At 41.4% G+C, this 19,990-nt stretch overlaps 1 protein-coding gene across 4 annotated transcripts in view; it reads left to right on the forward strand.

The window, feature by feature from the left end:
- Nucleotides 1-12,740, forward strand: part of LOC121441907 (protein hinderin-like) — a 247,357-nt gene extending 234,617 nt beyond the window's left edge. For all 4 annotated transcript variants that reach the window (XM_041643315.1, XM_041643316.1, XM_041643317.1 and 1 more), the window contains one exon: nucleotides 11,105-12,740. In XM_041643315.1, coding sequence (XP_041499249.1) covers nucleotides 11,105-11,309 — 205 coding nt within the window. In that variant the 3' untranslated portion in view covers nucleotides 11,310-12,740. The remainder of the gene's footprint in view (nucleotides 1-11,104) is intronic.
- The last annotated feature ends 7,250 nt before the right edge of the window (nucleotides 12,741-19,990 follow it).

A 19,990-nucleotide genomic window follows, 5' to 3' on the forward strand; every position in this document is an offset into this window, starting at 1 on the left:
ATGGAACCAAGTCTTTTTTCATACTAGACAAGCACTCTACCAGCAGGGCTACATCCACAGTCCTTAGAGTGAACTTCTCTATTTAAACAAAGGAAAGGAAAGACAAAGTGATTGTGTAGAATAGACTCCTCCTGGCAGGTAGTGCACCACGGTGCTTCCTGTGTGCCCATCACAGTTGCCAGTGCAGTTCTGCTTTGTCCTTTTGCAGAAGCTAAAGTAGGGTTGAAAGATTGACTGTGCCATGCTTCTCTTCCCCCAGGCCTCTCGAAAGACATCAAAATAATGTTGAATTTTCAGCATGGTACATCCACTTACTCATTGTTCTCTTTTCTCCCATTTATCACTGATTTTGACGCAAACAAGGGTTGTCCAGTTCAGTTACTATGCTGACCCAGTCCTGGCTCTAATGAGCCAGAAGTCCTTGGCCTTCCATCTATCTTCATCAGAGTCAATTTTTTCTTATTGACAGCTCTTATGTTTCAATAATGGATTCATTGGGCTTTTTCTTATCATTCAATTTTTCGAATGCTTTCAACCTTTAACAGGTAGGGAATCTTTCTGGGTTGCTTTTTTTTGTTGTTGTTTTTCTTTTAGACTGCTAAAAGGTGTTCCCACAGGCCTGAGGTCTGACAGTAATCCCCAGAGAGCTGGTTTCTCCCCTATCTGAATCTGCTTTAGCTTGTCCTTGGCTAGCAACAGTCAAGCAGTCTGTTTGGCTACAGGTACTTTCCCCTTTCCTCTCGTCCCTTTCTGCCAAGTTCTTCTCGTTTTCCTAACTCAATAAAACCTCATGGTGGGAGATTAACAGTAAATCTGATGCCATTTTATTCACTATTTTTCTTTTTTCTCCCCTTCTTTTGCATTTCTCCCTTTCTCTTTTCCTCCTCTTCCTTTCCGTCTTTTCTTTCTTCCTTCACCTAGGTAACTATGCATGTGTGTTTAACCTCCCTATGGCACATGCACACTGAAATACTATTGTCAGTGCAACAAATTGTCAATTAGAATGATGAGTACTATCAGTAAACTCAAAGAAAATCTTTCCTGGTGTTCCGAGTCAAGCTTATTTGCAAGGGGAGTATTGTCTCATGACTAGTGGTCTGCACCCATACCTCCGTAGATGTATTGCCATAGTGCTCCCTCTTACACTTAGTATGGGAGTCGTGGTGCTGCCTCCAGCATATACCCTGTGTCTTACTAGGGTTACTATTGCTGTGATGGAACACCATAACCAAAGCAACTTGGGAAGGGAAGGGTTTATTTGACCTATACTTCCACATCACTATTCATCATCGAAGTAAATCAGGACAGGAACTCAAACAAGGCAGGAACCTGAAGGCAGGAGCTGATGCAGAGGCCCTTGAGGGGTTCTACAATGGTCTTGGCCTTCCACAATGACTAATAAAGAAAATGCCCTACAGTCTTGCTGACAGCCTAATCTTTTTTTTTCTCTAAACAAGTTTTTTAATAAATTTATTTATTTATTTATTTTGCATCCTGGCCACAGTTTCCCCTTCCTCCTCTCCTCCCAGTTGTTTCCTCCCATCCTCTTCCACTCTCCCACCTCAATCCATTCTTTATCCTCTGTTTCTGATCAGGAAAGGGCAGGTCCCGTCCCGATGAGTATCAGCAAAACATGGCATATATGTTGCAGTAAGACTAAGTACCTCCCCATGTATTAAGGCTGGGCAGGGTGACCCAGTATGAGGAGTAGGGTCCCACAGGCCAGTAAAAGAGTTGGAGATAGCCCCTGCTCCCACTGTTAGGTGTCCCACAAGAGGACCAAGCTACACAACTGTAGCATAAATGCAAAGTGCCTAGATCAGTCCCATGCAGGCTCCATGGTTGTCAGTTCAGTCTCGTGAGCCCCTGTGAGCTGAGGTTGGTTAATTCTGTGAGTTTTCTTGTGATGTCCTTGATCCCTCTGGCTCCAACACCCTTTTTCCCCTGCCCCTTCCCCTGTAGGATTCCTTGAACTTCACCTAATGTTTGACTGTGGGTCTGCATCTGTTTCCATCAGTTGCTGGGTGGTATCTCTCTGATGACAGTTGGGCTAGGCACCAATCTGATCACAGGAGAAGGCCAGATCATATTACGCATCTGCTATTGCAAGGATTGTAAGCTGAGGTCTTCCTGGGAGAGTTCCTTGTGCCAGGCTTTTTTACCTGACCTGGAAATGTCCCCCCCTTCCCAGTAGTCTCTTTCAGTACTCTCTCCCTCTGTGTCCCAACAACCTGATTGTTCATGTTCCATTGACCACCCTCCCTCCCTCTACTCACCAAATCTCTTCTATTTCCCCTTCCCAGGAAGACCTGATAGTCCCCCTCACCACAGTGTCCTTCCTGTTATCTAGTTTTCTGGGGCCATGGATTGTAGCATGGTTATTCTTTGTTTTACAGCTAATATCCACTTATAAGTGAGTTTGTTGGCGTAGGAGTTCCTTCTGTATTTGTGTTGCTTTCATTGGTTAAATAAAGAAGCTGCCTTGGCCTTTTGATAGGGCAGAAACTTAAGTAGGTGGGGAAGAAAGAACTGGATGCTGGGAAGAACAGAGTCAGAGAGCTGCCCACCATGAAGCTGCCAGGTCAGACATGCTGAATCTTTCCCCATAAGCCACGACCTCGTGGTGACATACAGATTATTAGAAATGGGTTGACTCAAGATGTGAGAGTTAGCCAAGAAGAGGCGAGAACTAATGGGCCAGGCAATGTTTAAATGAATACAGTTTCTGTGTAATTATTTCGGATGTAAGCTATCCAGGCGGCGGGACACTGCCTGCCTTCTTACTACAGTATGTACCATTTTGTCCCTCAGTCTGGGTTACCTCACTCAGGATGATTTTTTTTCTAGTTCTATCCATTTGCTCTCACATTTCCTGGAGTCCTTGAATGCTTATCTATGTGTGCCCTAAATGTACTTCAGTGCATGTTAATGAACAGGATAATCTCTTACCACTTTGATCTAGCAAGGTTTATGAGGCAAGAGTCTCTTCTCTTGATTTGGTTTCTGCACTGTGTTCTTCTGTAGTTTGCTCTGCCTTTGGAAGTCTGGCACATAATGTTCTTCAGCTTCAAGTTTCAGTTTCAGCAGTACTTACCTTTCAGTACAATGAAATAAATACCTGTACATTTCAATTGTTCTGTAGCTTTTCCAACTGTTCTAAATTGTGTCTTAATTCATGATTAGCAGGAAATTATAATTCTATAGAAATGAAAGTATTTTATATTGAATGGTCATTTTATAAGTTCCCAAAGCAATTAAGATGCTAAAAAGCTAGATATATTACATTCTCTAGTGCTTTAAAGTAGTCATAAATGACAGAGACAATGTGCTTTAAAAATCCACATGCAGTGCCTTCTGTGACACAGTGAAAAGAATCAATTCAATTTTTATGGTTTCACAGCTTATTAGACTTGCTCAGATCTCTGAGATCAAGTGCTTTGTGTAGGGAGTGATGATACTTTATTTTTCCCTTCTATATTCATTCTCATCTGTATTTATTCCCTCCTCTCTTCTCAGTTGTGATACAGAATCACTGTACCACTAAGCAGCACCCCAATACCTCAATTTACAGTGAGATTTTTTTTTACAAGAACTCAGAAATACACAGGTGGGCATCTTGTGAATCTTGGTGGAAGTTAGCCAAAGGTTTTGTTATTTTTAGAAGGTTCTTTCTGTTAGTGTGATGTGAACTAGTAAAGATGTAAGTCTTTCAAAGAAATGATAGTGCTCCAGGGTTAGTCTCTCAAAACTCTGGGGGCCAGATATATTTCAGATTATTCTTAAAATGCATGTTTTATATCCCTCTGAGTCAGATTTTGTGGACACACAGACTTGGGTAAAGGATCAATGTTGTTACTGAACAGTGAAAAAAATTGAGTGCTCGGTACTTTTAAGATTTCAAAACTGAAGATTAGAGCTAATTTAATCACTCTTAGACATTTTATTTATTGTGTCTATTCGCAGTCCAAGAATCCCATAAAAATCTCTGCTTTCCTCTACCTGTTTCTTTGTGTTCTTGTAGAGAAGTTTCAATAGGCTGTCGGGGTTACAGAAGGAGCCTGTGAAGGCATTTGTGTCCAATACAGTAAATACTTACAGTTCACAGAAGAAAACTCAACTGTTCTTAGTTATTGTCATCAGATGAGCAAATGTGTAAGGATGTTGATTTAAGAGGCTTCTTTACTTCATATCCAGTCTCTCAGCCAGCTTTGGACACAGATTGGGGTGGCTATCACCAGCTTCCTCTGTGACCTTTCAGAAATTTTCTGTGGGTGCTTTAGGGCATGTGTATAGATGCATGAACTGTAGACATGCCTCATTTGTTTGAATTGCTCTGTAATGTTCTAGCATAGTCAACAACCATGATGCAACTGGACAGTCAAGCAGTGAATGGATACTTAGGTTATTTTCACTCTTGTGATTAGATAAAATGCTCATTGATTATTCTTATTCATATTGCTTATGTATATGAGAGGATATCCATAGGTAGTCCTAGAGATGGGATTATAGGGCAGATGATCTCACTGGATTCCAAAGACATTACCAAATTGTTTCAAGAGTGTATGTCCACCTGAAATATTTGAATGTGTCTATTTTGTCATTTCTTTAAAAAGCAGGTAATAGATACTTTATTCATGAACAAGGACATGAAACTGAATTTTTAGCTTTAACTATGTCATAGAGTTTTCATTTTTGGTGGTGGATAAATGCATAAAAGTATATTTGACAATGAAAGTGTAACATCCAATGACAAGCTCCATGGTTTTAGAATGGCTATTATAACTATATAGAAGTTGGTTGAGATGAAAATACTTTGAGTCTGGTTAATTGCATGATGTTTTTCATTTGTAAGTTCTTTAGAATGGAGTTTTAATAATAAAAAAAAGGTAACCTAATACAATATCTTATAATTATCATTATCATTTATTTTATTTATTCACTTATGCATTCTTCAGTTAGAAACGGGGTTATATAACCCGAACTGCCCTTCATCTTCTTACATAGCCAGTGATGACCTTGAACTTGTGATCCTCCTGTCTCCATTTCCAGAGTGCTGGGATTAGAGATGTGTCTGCTGTAACTGTTTATGTAGCAGTGGCAATCAATCAAAGTCAGCGCTTCATTTCCAGAGTGCTGGGATTAGAGGTGTGTCTGATGTAACTGGTTATGTAGCAGTGGCAATCAATGTCAGCACCTCATGCATCCCCACACAAGCACTATGCCAACTGAGCTTTATCTCCAGACTTGGAATTTTATTTTCTATAAAGAATGGCTTTTTTTGCCCATTTTTGCACCAAGTTGTTAATATTTTTCATTTTTCCTTGCAAGTATTTTTCCTTTGAAGGAAAGTAGTCCATTTTGTGATATCTATTATTATAAATAATTATTTGTAATATCTTGCGTCATTTCCCAGTTTTTCTTTTTACTTAGGTATTTATCAGGATTTTTCTATTCAGAAAATTCTCCCATACAAATGATTAGTCAGTATCTTGAATAAGTATACCTATGTTTTGTCTCTGGTCCTTTCTCTCTGCTTATTCATGAAGTAATTTGTTATAATAGCTTTTAATGTCTCTATTAACTGGAGTTGTTTGGGGTGTTTCATTTTGTTTTTCAGATCCTATAACTATCCTTTCTTTGAATTTCTCCTTCTTTTTTTTCTTTTTTTTTATTGAAAAAAAAAATTTCTGCCTCCTCCCAGCCTCCCATTTCCCTCCCCCTCCTCTTACTTCTCTCCCCCTCCCCCCACTCTTCTCCCCCTCCCTCTCCAGTCTGAAGAGCAGTCAGGGTTCCCTGCCCTGTGGAAAGTCCAAAGTCCTCCCCCCTCCATCCTAGTCTAGGAAGGTGACCATCCAAACTGGCTAGGCTCCCACAAAGCCAGAACATGAAGTAGGATCAAAACCCAGTGCCATTTTCCTTGGCTTCTCAGCAGCCCTCACTGTCCGCCATATTCAGAGAGTCCAGTTTTATCCCCAGAACCTGGAAACAACCTAGATGCCCTTCAATGGAAGAATGGATGAAGAAAGTGTGGAATATATACACATTAGAGTACTACTCAGCAGTAAAAAACAATGACTTCTCAAATTTTGCATGCAAATGGATAGAAATAGAAAACACTATCCTGAGTGAGGTAACCCAGACCCAAAAAGATGAACATGGGATGTACTCACTCATAATTGGTTTCTAGCCATAAATAAAGGTCATTGAGTCTATAATTTGAAATCCTAAAGAAGCTAAGTAAGAAGGTGAACCCAAAGAAAAACATATAGCTATCCTCCTGGTTATGGGAAGTAGACAAGATTGCCGGGCAAAAAATTGGGATCTTGGGGGTGGGGTGGGAGGGGAGTAAGGGGAGATGGGGAGAGAAAAGTGAGAAGGGGAGGATGGGGGGAACTTGGGGAAACGGGATGATTGGGATAAAGGAAGGTTGGATAGGGGAGCAGGGAAGCACATATCTTAATTAAGGGAGCCATCTTAGGGTTGGCAAGAGACTTGGACCTAGAAGGGCTTCCAGGTGCCCAGGGCGATGTCCCCAGTTAGTTCCTGGGGCAGCTGAGGATAGGGAACCTGAAATAACCCTATCCTATAGCCATACTGATGAATATCTTGCATATCACCATAGAACCTTCATCTGGCGATAGATGGAGATAGAAACAGACCCACACTGGAGCACCGAACTGAGCTCCCAATATCCCAATGAGGAGCAGAAGGAGGGAGAACATGAGCAAAGAAGTCAGGACCACAAGGGGTGCGCCCACCCACGGAGACAGTGGGGCTGATCTATTGGGAGCTCACCAAGGCCGCCAGCTGGACTGTGACTGAATTTCTCCTTCTTCATAAAAACAATTAAACAACATAATAGCAAATAAAGAAATAGCTGTACTATGGAGCAATAACTAGAGGCCAGGCATTGCACTAAGCACTGTCGGTGTATATAGAATCTTAAGCACTAGACTGTTAGCACTGGCTTTTGATACAGGGAATAGGAGTGACATTTGAATGGAGAAATTGGATACTGAAAGGGCTTTTCTTTATATAATTTTATATATTTGAATTTTTGTAATGTAAACATACTTTTTATATTATTATTTGAGAATTTCATATATGAGTACACTGTATTTATATCATATTCACCCCTTCCTTTTCTTCTTATTTCTCTAACTCCTACCATGTCCCTTATATGCCCCTCTCAAATTCATGTCCTCTTCTTCTATATTTATTATTGTTAAACACACACATACACAGCAACCTACTGATTCTGGTAGTGATGCCCATCTGTATATGGATTTACGGATAACTATATGGACATGAGAAAGCTGTCAAGGGGCTTTTCATGAGGGGAGAAAACCCAGATTCTACCTAAGTAGGACTGCCTGTGGCTCTTCAAGTAGGAGTGGGGACTTGTGAAGCTTCCCCATCCTTGCTAGCACATCAACCGTTATGGCTTCATGTGGGCCTTGTGCAGACAAGCATATTGCTGCTAGTTCAGGGGTACAATATTTCTGTCAGATCCAGAATGTAGGAAAGATAAGTAAAACGTAAAATCTTCTCTATCGTGGAGTTAAATGAAACAAATAAATTTCCATCTTTAAATAAATTAATGAAGATACCATCTAGCAAAAATCTCTCCCCCAGTCAGTGTTTTCTAAGACAAAAGTATGTGCACAAGGTCGATTCCACTCTCAAAAGTTACATTTGCTTAACAGATGTGTCTTTTTCAGTTAGCCGACCATGCATGAGAACATAAGGCTAACCTCTGACCACTCAGAATAAGGCACAGAACCCCTTTGTTAGGAATAAATACCCAGCAGGACTTATGTTGAATGTGCTTCCTGTGGGGTTTAGAGCAGCTTTGCACCAAAATTTCTCAGGGTTGTGTGAATATTTTCTGGGACCTTTTATCTTCCAGCAGCTGCATAACACCATGAGAGCTAGTCCTCAGGGAGGAGGCTACCAGGCCAGTGCTACCTTGGTTTCTCCAAGTCCTGTGACAAAAGTATGTAATGTCTTCAGCAATAGGGTCCTATCCTCAAGCAGCCAAGAGCAATGGCAATATTGTTTTGGGGGTCCTTTAGAACCCCTAACCAACAACTAGAAAAGCCCTTGCCTGGCAGTGTGATTTCTGTTGGATAGTTTATGGCCCCTGGAGAGATCATTATCCCTCTGTGAATTGTAACTCCAACCCAACTAAAGTTCTCTCTCTCTCTCTCTCTCTCTCTCTCTCTCTCTCTCTCTCTCTCTGTGTGTGTGTGTGTGTGTGTGTGTGTGTGTGTGTGTGTTAGAAAGCTTGTAAAGTAATAGTTTCCCTATGGCTTTTTCAAATGTTTTAATGTTATTTGTGGCTTCCCACCTCTTTACCCTCCTGAGTCCTGTTATCCACCCACCTAGAGCTCTTTCTTCCTCCCTCCTCCAGTGGTCCCCATCTACTTTCCTATCTTCCACACTTACTCCAAGTTGTGTATTCATAACTTGGCTAAGTGTTTGTCTTTCTAGGTCTGGGTTATCTTACTCGGTGTAATATTTTGTAGCTCTATTTATTTACCTGAAATTTTCATTATTTCATTTTTCTTTAGAACTGAATAGTATTCCATTGTGTATGTGTACTACAGTTTTATTATCCATTCATTGATTTATGGACCTTTAGACTGTTTCCATTCTCTAGCTATTTTGACTATAGAAACAATAAGCATGACGGTCTTTTTTTAGGTTTCTATTGTTAAAAGAGACAGCATGACCATGGCAACTCTTATTTTGTGTGTCTGTGTGTTGGTTTTTTTTTTGTTTGTTTGTTTGTTTGTTTGTTTCAGGGTTTTGTTTGTTTGTTTGGGGTTTTTTGTATGTTTGTTTGTTTTGGCTTTTGAGACAGGATTTCTCTGTGTAGCTCTGAAGCCTGTCCTGGAACTTGCTCTGTAGACTAGGCTGGCCTTGAACTCACACAGGTCCGCCTGCCTCTGCCTCTGTACTGGGATTAAAGGCGTGTGCCACCACTAGCCACATGGCAACTCTTGTAAAGGAAAATATTTCATTGGGGCTGGCTTACAGTTCAGAGGCTTAGTCCATTATCATCCTGTTGGGACATGGCAGCATTCAGACAGACATGGTGCTGGAGAAGAAGCTGAGTCCTACATCTTGATCCTCAAGCAGCAGAAAGAAAAACTGTCACATTGGCCAGACTTGAGCTTATAAGTCCTCAAAGCCCACATCCACAGTAACACACTTCATCCAACAAGACCATACCCACTCCAACAAGGCCACACCACTAATAGTACCATTCCCTATGGGCCAAACATTCATGCACACGAGTCTATGGAAGCCATTCCTATACAAACGACCACAATGGCTGGGTGTCCAAGCTAGTATCTCTGTTGTAGAACGTAGTCCTTTGGGCCAAAGAGTCGTATAGTTGAGTCATATGGTAGATCTATTTTTTAACTTTTTAAGAATTTATTACACTGATATCCATAGTGGCTACCCCAGTTTGCAGTTCCCCTGACTGTGAAGAAGAGAGCCCTACATCCTCATCACATTGCTACCCTTTATCTCTTTATCTTTTTATAATTTTTATAAATGTAAACATATCCTTTCTTTACCTTTGAAACAGAATCTCTCTATGTAGCCATGTGATAGCCCTGAGTGACTTGAGACTCACTCTATAGAGACTAGACTGGCATGAAATACTTTTGCCTCTGCCTCGCAAGTGCTGGGATTAGAGGACTGAGCCATTATGTTCTGACTCGTTTAATTGTTTGAACAATTAAAATGTTTAAGAAAATAGAACAATGTAATTTGACACATTGTTTACAAAGTGCTTGTCATTAAGGATACGATGGCAAGACAAATCCATTTGGTTCTTGTCCTCACCGTTTCCAATCAGATGAGGAAACATGTCAGACAGACTCGTACAAATTAGATTCTATAAGTTATGGCCAATGCTGTGAAAGAAAAGAGCAAAGAATTATGAACTAAAATTCAGCTTTGTGATCTGACATTAGATTGTGGAGTTAAGGATGGCTTTTCTGAAGGTTCTAGTTCATCTCTAGCAGGATGAGTAATAGTTATCTAAGAGAAGAATGGGAGCATAATTAAAATCCAATTGTTTGTCTTACACTATTCTTCTTACACTATGTGCGTCCTTTTCTTTTAAAAAGAATGTGGGAAGAGATTGAGAGAGCAATGGTATTCCTGAAACTAAAGATGGATTGTAAGAGTGAAGGGAGAAGGAGAAGCCCAGCTAGTTTAGCCCCAAAATAACCACACAGAAATTGTATTAATTAAATCACTGCTTGGCCCATTAGCTCTAGCCTCTTATTGGCTAACTCTCACATCTTGATTTAACACATTTCTATTAATCTGTATATCGCCACGTGACAGTGGCTTACCGGGACAGATTCAGCATGTCTCACTCTGGCAGCAGTTCCATGGCATCTCCCTGACTCTGCCCTTCTTTCTCCCAGCATTCAGTTCTGTCTTCCCTGCCTACCTAAGTTCTGCTCTATCAACAGGCCCAAAGCAGTTTCTTTATTAACCAATGAAAGCAACACAAAGACAGAAGGACCTCCTATACCAGGTCTTGGTTCAAATCACTTGACTCATCTTTCTGGATCTCAGTTTCCTTACCCATAAATAGGAAAATTAGTACAAATATATCAAAGACCCCTTTGCTCAGTGGATAAACATTATAAGTACTTCTCTTAGAGATCAAATCTGTCCCATACAAGAAGTACTTTATCACTTCCAAGTCATGAAGAACATGTAGAATTCTTCAGCTTCTCTGTCATGCAACAGAAAAACTTGCACACCGTGGTGACGGAGCCCCTGCCTGCTGCAGGCTAGTTTGACATAAGCAATATCATCCCTGTTCTCAAGACTGTTCTTCCTCTTCTACAGTCTCTCTTCCTAAGTTAAAAAGGGCTGGTGGGGTCAGTAGAAGAGTAAACCTTACAGACAGTAACAGGGGCCTTGTTCTCAAACCCCTCCTTGGGAATTTTTCCCTTAAGTTTCCCCATGGTGGGATCTGTGGTCAAACCCTTGCCCTGGGTACCTCTGAGGGCCTTTTGGTTTCTCATGTTCTAATTGGTCCTGTTTTGTCTGGGCTGTCTTACAGGTATGAGGCATCTCTGCTGGATTTGGTTCAGTCTCTCAGCCCAAATTCTGCTCCCAAATCTCATCACCATCCCTCCAGAGCAGCAGGAGTGTGGAGTGCTTTCCGACCTAGCCCTCAGAAATCTATCTGGAAGAAAGTGGGGACGCGCAGGAGCCCTGAAGACCTGGAGGAGAATCAGATTCTGGAAGACATATTTTTCATATGACTCTGAAGAACATGCTGCAGAATTTCCATAGGAAATATTTGGGTTCCTTTACATGCTGATGTAGGATGTTAAATTACTTAACTGCAAAGCAGCCAAGTCTCTCCTTTCACAGGGACCTGTCCTACTGGCATCCTCTTAAGTGTTGAATACAGAAATCATCCTAACAAATCAGGGTGTATTTTGTCCAACTAATCAAGAAACAGGCTACAGGAGGTGGGCTTAGGGATAGAATCTTTTCTATGGCAAACAGAGATTAGAAATTTAGGATATTTTCTGCATACCCGACACCGTGAATATCTAGTATCATTTTAAGAGGGTTTTCAATTTACTGCTACAAAATGTTGGCTCTGTCCTTACATTAGGAAAGTATCCACTTCAGAAGGGTTCTTCCTTCATTCTTTCTCTCCTCACTGAGAGTGACTGTTCATTCTGATATTGGAGTTAGTAACCCTAGTATCACCACTACTTGGGACCCAGTACATGTGAGTCATAATGGTCATCAACATGACCATTGCTGCCCCTTACACTAAAAAGCTCAATGGTTAGAGGGAAGTTTCCAACCAGACTGTGGTATTAAACCTTATGTGGGAATGGCTGCCTGGGGAAATCTACCTGTGTCCAGACAACCATCCCTCCAGTGTCTCATGAGGATGTTTCTTGTTGACTCCAATTCTGGGTATCCGTGTGTTCTTCCTCCATAGGTGTGTCAGAGGAAGACGGCACTACAGAAAGAGTGGTACCTAGTGGCTGTAGTTGGCAGTTTTCCTCTGCCCCTGCTTCACTCCCTAAGGATGACTGCCCCAGGGTGCACCAAGTCTAGGAAAGCTCAGCTGAGCATCCTTATTTGCCTAGATCTAAATCTTTCCTCTCCAGTCCAAGCTCAGTCCTGTTGAGTCTACCCAGTTTCCTTTCCCTTCGAGACTCTCAATTCCATACTCTTCATCTGAGGCAAATACAAGGGCAAGACTAATTACTATAGTCGTTCCCTCTGGAAGTTGACAGTTCACTGCAGATTCAAATTTTCAAAATCACCCTGAGAGTAACTAAAATAAACTTGTTCTATTTCAAAATACCTTTAGGATACGTCTTTGGAGTGGCAGAAATGGCAGTTAGGTTTCCAGAACCATCTTCTCTCTTTCCTGTGTGTCACAACTTACCTATTTTCTTAGACTTGCTATAACCATAGTCACTTGTTCTGGGCATTGGTGTTCATGCTACTCCAAAGTATGTGTCTCCAGAAGAATGAGAAATGGAATATGATCTCTTTAAGAAGCTTGTTTGCCTAAAAGTTAAAGGTTTTGGGGGGATGCCATACCAGTGAATGGAATTTAATTGCTTCTGTGCCTTAAAAACATGGGAAGTTTGTAAAAGGAAAAAAAAATCAATTAACAGTTTCTATACCCTGCCAGCTTTTTTTTTTTTTGGTATTGGTACGAGGGTGGTAGGAAGGGAATATATATATATATATATATATATATATATATATATATATATATATACTAGTGTCTTTGTTATTAATTGAATGATATATGTTAACATTTTAATCTCTATTAAATTTACTTCGAGATGTATATGTTGTTGCAAAGTATTTGGGCATGAGCTAATTGCAGCCTGTCCCATGGAAGAATGGGAAGAAAATAGGAGCCATGTGACCTCTCCTGATAAAGTTCCCTTCAGTGACTGGCTCCTAGGTGTTTCCTCAAAGCAAGGCTGCACACACACTGTGAATGCCACAGCTAAGGTATTGCCCACCTTGCAAACTGCCACCCTGTGAGAAAAAACTAATCAGTGTTGTAAAATGGAATCGGAGTGTGTCCACTGGACTCCCTAAGTGAGGTTCAAGTGCTTGATTAATCAAGGAATACCTTTTGTACCCATCCCCCTTCCACCTTTCAAGAGGCACATGTGTCTCTTCAGACCTGGCCCACAGTGGGGACTCATCCAGAGCATTTTAGGTGTCCCAAAGAAGGCCTGACTGTCTCCCACCCATCAAATCACTTTTTACTGGCTCTACATCAGCACGAGGTTTATCTTAGAGGTTTTCTGGGAAGGAAAAGGGCCTGAAAGAAGTCACTACAGTTGGCTAAAGGTATATTATTTTTAACATTGGCAAATGTTTGTGGTAAGTTGATAAACAGTCTATATGGCTATCTTCCTCTTGTGATTTTGATAATGAATTCTCCCCTTGCACCTGATCTACAGCTATAACCATAGCTTTAGAGCAAGAGCATAACCCCAAATTATGTAAGTACTATTATCTCCTTGTCACTTGTTGGGACAACAGGGGTGCATGGCCATTTGAAAAAAATGGAAATAGTGTGCCATATCTCAGCTGGTGTTCCCAGTGCAGCTCCATGCCGTTCCCATCACCAGGACGTCAGGACTCAATAGGTTCTGTAGCTGCTGGAATGGACAATTCAATCTAAGCACACTTCTGAGTCCATCTCCTTAGCATATCAGCAAGAAAGATAGAACTTGTGACCCTGCCTGGTGGGTGTTAGGTTCTTGAAGAATCCAAGCCACGGTTTGCACAGATTCATAGTTCCAAATCACACCCTTGTGTTCCCCCAAAACAGCCAAAAACCCTGACTTGCTCCCTTCCTTCAGACCAGCCTGTCACCCCCATTGAGCAAGAACTCTGAGCAGCTGCCCCTCAGAGACTCAGGTAGAGGAGCAGAATCATCAGCCCTTTCTCACACCAGAAATGAAATAAGTAAGCAGTTTGCTCAATTGTCAAAAAGATACCTGTGAGTATGAGGAGAAGGCTGAGCATATGTAAAACGGTCCTTATCTTGAGAGGACGGATAAGCAGACAGCTAGAGAACCAGCTTCATAGATTAGTGACCCATTGCGTGGCTTCTTGACATTTCTGCTCCACTTGGTGGGGGTGGGGCGTCTTACCTCTCAGGCTTCAGCTTTGTAAATATTTTCCTTCCCTGTCATCCTTACCACAAACACACTAAGAACTGGATAAGCTCCTTCTCCTAACCCATCAATGCTGCTGCAACAAAATGCCTGAAACTTGGTTATTTATTAAAGCCAGGAATTTGTTTCTATATTTCTGTAGGCTAGGTCTAGGATGCGGGTACTGTCTGTCTGTACTGCGTCATCCAGAGGGCAGCTATCTTTATCCTTATATGGCTCACGACTTAACTAGCAGATTACCCTAATGCTGACACAAACCTCCTTTTATAAGGGCCTTATGACTATCAACGAACTAGCCCAGGTTGTCTGTCACCTAACCCCCCCCCCACCCTATTAACAGTGTCACATTAGCAATGCTTGAATTTTGAAGTAGACATACGCAAACCAAACATGTAGTCCAGAACTAGTCTGCAGCCTCTCCTGCCTGTACCACTGTAAGTCCATTATATTATTATATCCTCTGTGACCAGGATGGACCCAGGAGCCTGTTTAATCCATCCTTTTGCTTTACAGAAGAAAGTGTTGTTAGTTTGCTTGCTTGCTTGTTTTTAAGTAACTTGTCTGATATCCCACATCCTGGCAGAGACAGATCTGGCCACCAGGTTCATATCCTCTCTACAGCACAGTATCTGCCTTTGTGGACTTTTCCAAGAAAAGCATTTTTAAGAATTCCATCTATAACTGAGCATTCCATTTCTGTCTCTTAGGAGTGAACCATGTATGTCCTCCTTGGGGTCATTGTCAGTTGGTAGCCCTCAAGGACTGATGCTACTGTATGGACGTCTCACCTGCAGAAGTGGAGGCCATGGGAGGCTATCTAAAACTATCCAAAATGACATGCCTAGGGGGAAACAAGCATGCATTTCCAGAATGGCTTCTCTAAATAATATCTCTAGTAAAGACTTCTTCTCCAGGACAGTGACCAAAAGGAAATGAGGAGTTGTAGAGGCAGGAAACCAGTTGGTTGGTCCTTGGAGATCAGTAGGAATGATCCATCCCTTATATTGCCAAGGGGCACAGCTCCATTGTTCTGAGCTGCCAATCCTAACACTGGTGCTCAGATCTTCATCAGTGTTCTTGGGCACTTGAGAGATACTCACTTTACACATTAGGCACTATTGCCGTCTCTGGGAAAGTGGTTAACAGCATGAGCTATGAAACCATGATAGAGATCTATAGTGAAGAACCAGGGATTACACCTGTAATCTCAGCATTCAGGTGGAATTAGACGGTGGCCCAAATAAGGGCACGCTAAATATCAGACGATGGATTTTAACCTTCACTCAATGGAAAACCTGAGATACTTTGAGGTTACTTATTAAATATTCCTCTAGCATTAGTGGTGTTCTCTTTCAGAGGAGACAAGATCTGAAAAGATAAGTAAAATAACACCTATCCAGTGTCTGCTAAATACTGAGTGAGGCTTGTAGGTAGCATTCTCATTTAACCCACACAGCAACTGCTTGGAGATGTTGGAGGTTGCATCTCAGCCAGTAATTCGTGCTGCTCTTAGGTGAATTGGGATTGAGGCTATTCATTCCCTATCCATGTTCTGTGTCCTGTTGAGACTTCTTGTCTGCCAAAGCAGGTAAGACATGATACAGAGATACCAGTTTTCACAATGTTGTCACAGGCAACAGAGAGACTAGAACTTCATTACTGCCACCTTGTCCCTCTAGTGCTTACAAGTCTGGAGAGAGTATTTGATATACTACTGTCATCAAGTTTCCTAATAATTCTTCCTAAGTCTGGATCTTGTGGCAACTCATCCACAGGACAACTGACTCATGTGCTAGGGACTAAATAGAAAGACTTCAATTCCTGAGGACGAATGTATACCAAAAGAAACGAGTAACACTGACTGGTGAATAACAAGGCCTTCAAGAGAAAGATCAGAAGTAGAGATAGGTCAGAAATTGCTTTGGCCAGCTCTCTCATAGAAGGATGTCAAGGAGAGTGAGCAAGGTGGTAGGCCCCATTAGTGTCAAGGACAGTGAAGGAAAGGACTTCTGAGGCAAAGATGTATTCATTAGTCCTCATACATTGCTGATGGGAATGTAAATTAATGTGCATTCACTTGAGAAAAATCACCTGGCAGGTTGAAAATGTCAAACAGTTCAAAAATGACCCAGCAAGTTCATACCTGTATATTTCCAAGAGAAATGAAAAGATGTAGAAACAACTCAACTGTTCATCAACCAATTAACAGATAAACAAATTATGGTATCTCCATATGCCAGAATATTACTTGGTAATGAAAGGAAATGAATACACACTACCAAATAGATTCAACTTGAAAACATGAAGCTGAATGAAAACAAGTGGTCATAAAAGACCACATATGGTATGATACCATTACATTGAAATCCACATAGGTAGAAGGTAATCCACGAACAGTTGTTGGTGTAGGAGGTCCTTCTGTTTATGTGTTGCTTTCATTGGTTAATCAAGAAAGAAACTGCTTGACCTGATAGGGCAGAATTTAGGTAAGCAGAGAAGACAGAACTGAATTCTGGGAAGAAGAAAGTAAAGAGAGAGTCACCATGGAGCCACCAGGTCAGACATGCTGAATCTTTCCTGGTAAGCCACGACCTCGTGGTGATATACAGATTAATAGAAATGGGTTAAACCAAGATGTGAGAGTTAGCCAATAAGAGGCTAGAGCTAATGGGCCAAGCAGTAATTTAATTAATACAGTTTCTGTGTGGTTATTTTGGGTTTAAGCTAGCCAGGCGGCCAGAACAAACAAAGGACCCTCTCTCCATCAACAAGTTGTTGTTATTCGGGAAGCAGCAAAGGAGCACCCCACATTTCAGCAGGTGAAAGCTTCACAGGCCTCCCACAGCATCACTTCTACACTCAGAACTGGAAATCACTGTGTCAAGTTGTGGTAACCTTGGTTAGTTGTGTGAAGAGGGAAGGACTCTCTCATTGGTATATCTGTGCATCCAACACACTTGCATCTGTGCTTAATTTGAAAATTCACATATGAGGGGTCATATGGAAACCTATAGTAGAAGGTTCTTACACACACACACACTCACGAAATCTAAATGGGATCACCAAATAATGGGGGAGATAAAACCCCAACTTTGTATCTCTCACCACCAAATGAAACCTCCAGTGGCAGAAGTGCATTACATTTAATTAAGTTGTTGGCTAAATGGGCACCATGAAAACTGCCAAACAAACCAGGCTATTGCCAAGCATATTGATTGCTCCCCACAAACTGATGGTAAGGCCATATTGCTAAAGATAACACCTACATAAACTCACCAAACACAGAGAAGTTAAGCTACCTAGATTCTTTATCCCTATTGGCTAGTGTTCATAATATTGCAACATACTTTGTATGATACAAAAGGGGAAAAATAAATATCAACTCACCTTCAAGGCCTTTTAACTACAATGGTGTTCTGCCTATATGACATGCTGACACACTGGTGGCACAAAAGTTACGGGAGTAACCAACCACTATCTGGTAAGATTTAAGGCCTTTGTGAGATGGAATCCATACCTGACATTGCTCGAGTGACCAATAAACCTAAGACCATGGACCTAGGGGAAAACCAAATACTACTGCAATAAAAAGACTCCTAATGACATTTTGCTATACTCATAGATCAGTGTCTTACTCAGCCATCATCAGAGAAGCTTCATTCTGCAGCAGATGGGAGCTAATAAAGACTGGCAGCTGCAAAATGTACAGAGTGTGAGGGACCTCAGAACACTCAGTCCTAACCAGGACATCTTTCTCAAATCCCACAGGTTCAGAGTATGAAGAGGAGGCAGAAATACCTAGAGGGGATGGAGGGCACCAAGGAAACACAGCCCTCGAAATTAACAAGACCAGTGCACACAGGACACTGAAGCAGCATGCACAGAACAGGTCTGAACCAGATGGGTCCTAGAGCTGAAAGAAGTATATGCAAGCCCCATCTCCAACCCAGAAGCTATCTTCAATTGATAACCTCTTGCAGGAGAAAAACAGTTTTCCCCAAAAGAGTTTCATTGGGCATATCCAAACCACACTTAAGGAAAGGTCCTATACCCAACTCAAAACTGGTATATTTGGAGAGTTTCTAATAATATTTTCTCTGGGCTTTCTTTTTTGAATTTTACAGGTCTTTTGCTTTTATTTTAATTTCCTACTTTGTGTTCATGGGTTTTCTCTCTGTGTGTGTCTCTGTGTGTGTGTGTGTGTGTGTGTGTGTGTGTGTGTGTGTGTGTTTCTCTTTGCTTTTTCTTCAGCTCCTATTTTTTGTTGTTGTTGTTCTGGTTTGTTTGGGGTTTGTGTTTTAATTTTGTTGTTGTTGACTGTTTTCTAATGAGAGAAAGAAAGAGTGTAGATTTGGGTTAGTAATGAAATGGGAAGGATTGGGGAAGACTTGAGGAAAGGAAACTGTGACCAGAATATACTGCATGAAAAATGTATTTTTAATAAAAATTGATTATAAAACATGAGCAAACTAATTTCACAAATGGAGTATATAGGGGTACCAACAAAGGACACAGAAAATATTGTTGGTAGGAAGAACTTGAGAGGGCAAAAATTATGCCATTGTGGGTTGGTAATCTGGAGTAACAGTTACCCAGGACAGAATATATAAACCCACTTTGTAATGGGAAGAGAATAGAAAGCATTGGCCTTATGAAGTAAAGTTCATTAAAGCTTGGCTGCTCCCAAAGCATTTGCTATAGACAGTTTGCTATCTGTATCTCATCAGATCTGTAGGAGGCAAGGTTCTTTTCAGAGTTTAAAATTGATTTCAGCATAAGGGTTTTCCTCATAACCCATCTTGAATCCTTTGTGGGGTGAAACTGCACACAAATATACATGTATGCACACAAAAGATTTGAGCTTTTTTTTTTTTCACTCAATAATAAAAGTGAGGTTTAACAAGATTCACCAAGGTCATCAGATAGTATGGAGTGGTTCAAACTCAGGTGGGTGTGGGGGGGTCACTGCTCTTTTCTACTTTTCTTTCCTGTTTTGAGTCAAATATCCAAACTATCAAGGCCATCTTCTACTTTCCAATCCCACCAACTTCCCCATGTCTACCAGTACTTCTCTGAGATGTCAGCCCCAGAGGGCCTGCATACACCTTAGGATGCCTCACTCTTGTCTTCACCAGTGATCCTGTTAGGACTTCCTCTTAGTGTTATTTTAAGGGTTGTGTGAGCTGATGCAGTGTGCTCAGCCCAGCACATAGTACCACTTCATCCCTGCTATCATCCTTGAAGCTACCAGGGTCTTCTTACCACCCTGGTGGAAAGTTAAGTTTTCTGTGGCTCTCGGATGTCTGTTCGCCTACAGCTCCAGACTTTATGATTTGACTCGCTGCAGTCTCTAGACTCCCACTCTTGCAGATCTTTCCCTCTGCACTTGTTCCAGGCGCTCTGAACCATGAGTTCCCGAGGGCACTGTGACAGCCTTTGCCAACTGTACACCCTACTTCAGCCTCTCATAAACGATTTGTGCTCTAATGTCTGTTCCCTTTCCCGATTCCTCCTTTAGACTACACACTAAGCTGACTAGAGTAAGATGGCCACTCTTATTCATCACTAATTCCTCCAAATGCAGCATGGTTCCTGGCATATTGTGAGCTCTCCATCACTGCTATCAGAGGGGTTGGTAAGCACACAAGAACAGGGAAAGGATGGACAGGAAACGAGCCTAAGTCCTTTGCAGCCTTGGTACCATTCCAGGTTGCATGCAGTTCTCTCAATGAAACAGAGAAGGAGAGCCAGCAGAT

Source organism: Microtus oregoni, unplaced genomic scaffold, assembly GCF_018167655.1.
Source record: "Microtus oregoni isolate MIOR12 unplaced genomic scaffold, Mior012 000083F_ref0000379, whole genome shotgun sequence".
Classification (NCBI taxonomy): domain Eukaryota; kingdom Metazoa; phylum Chordata; class Mammalia; order Rodentia; family Cricetidae; genus Microtus; species Microtus oregoni.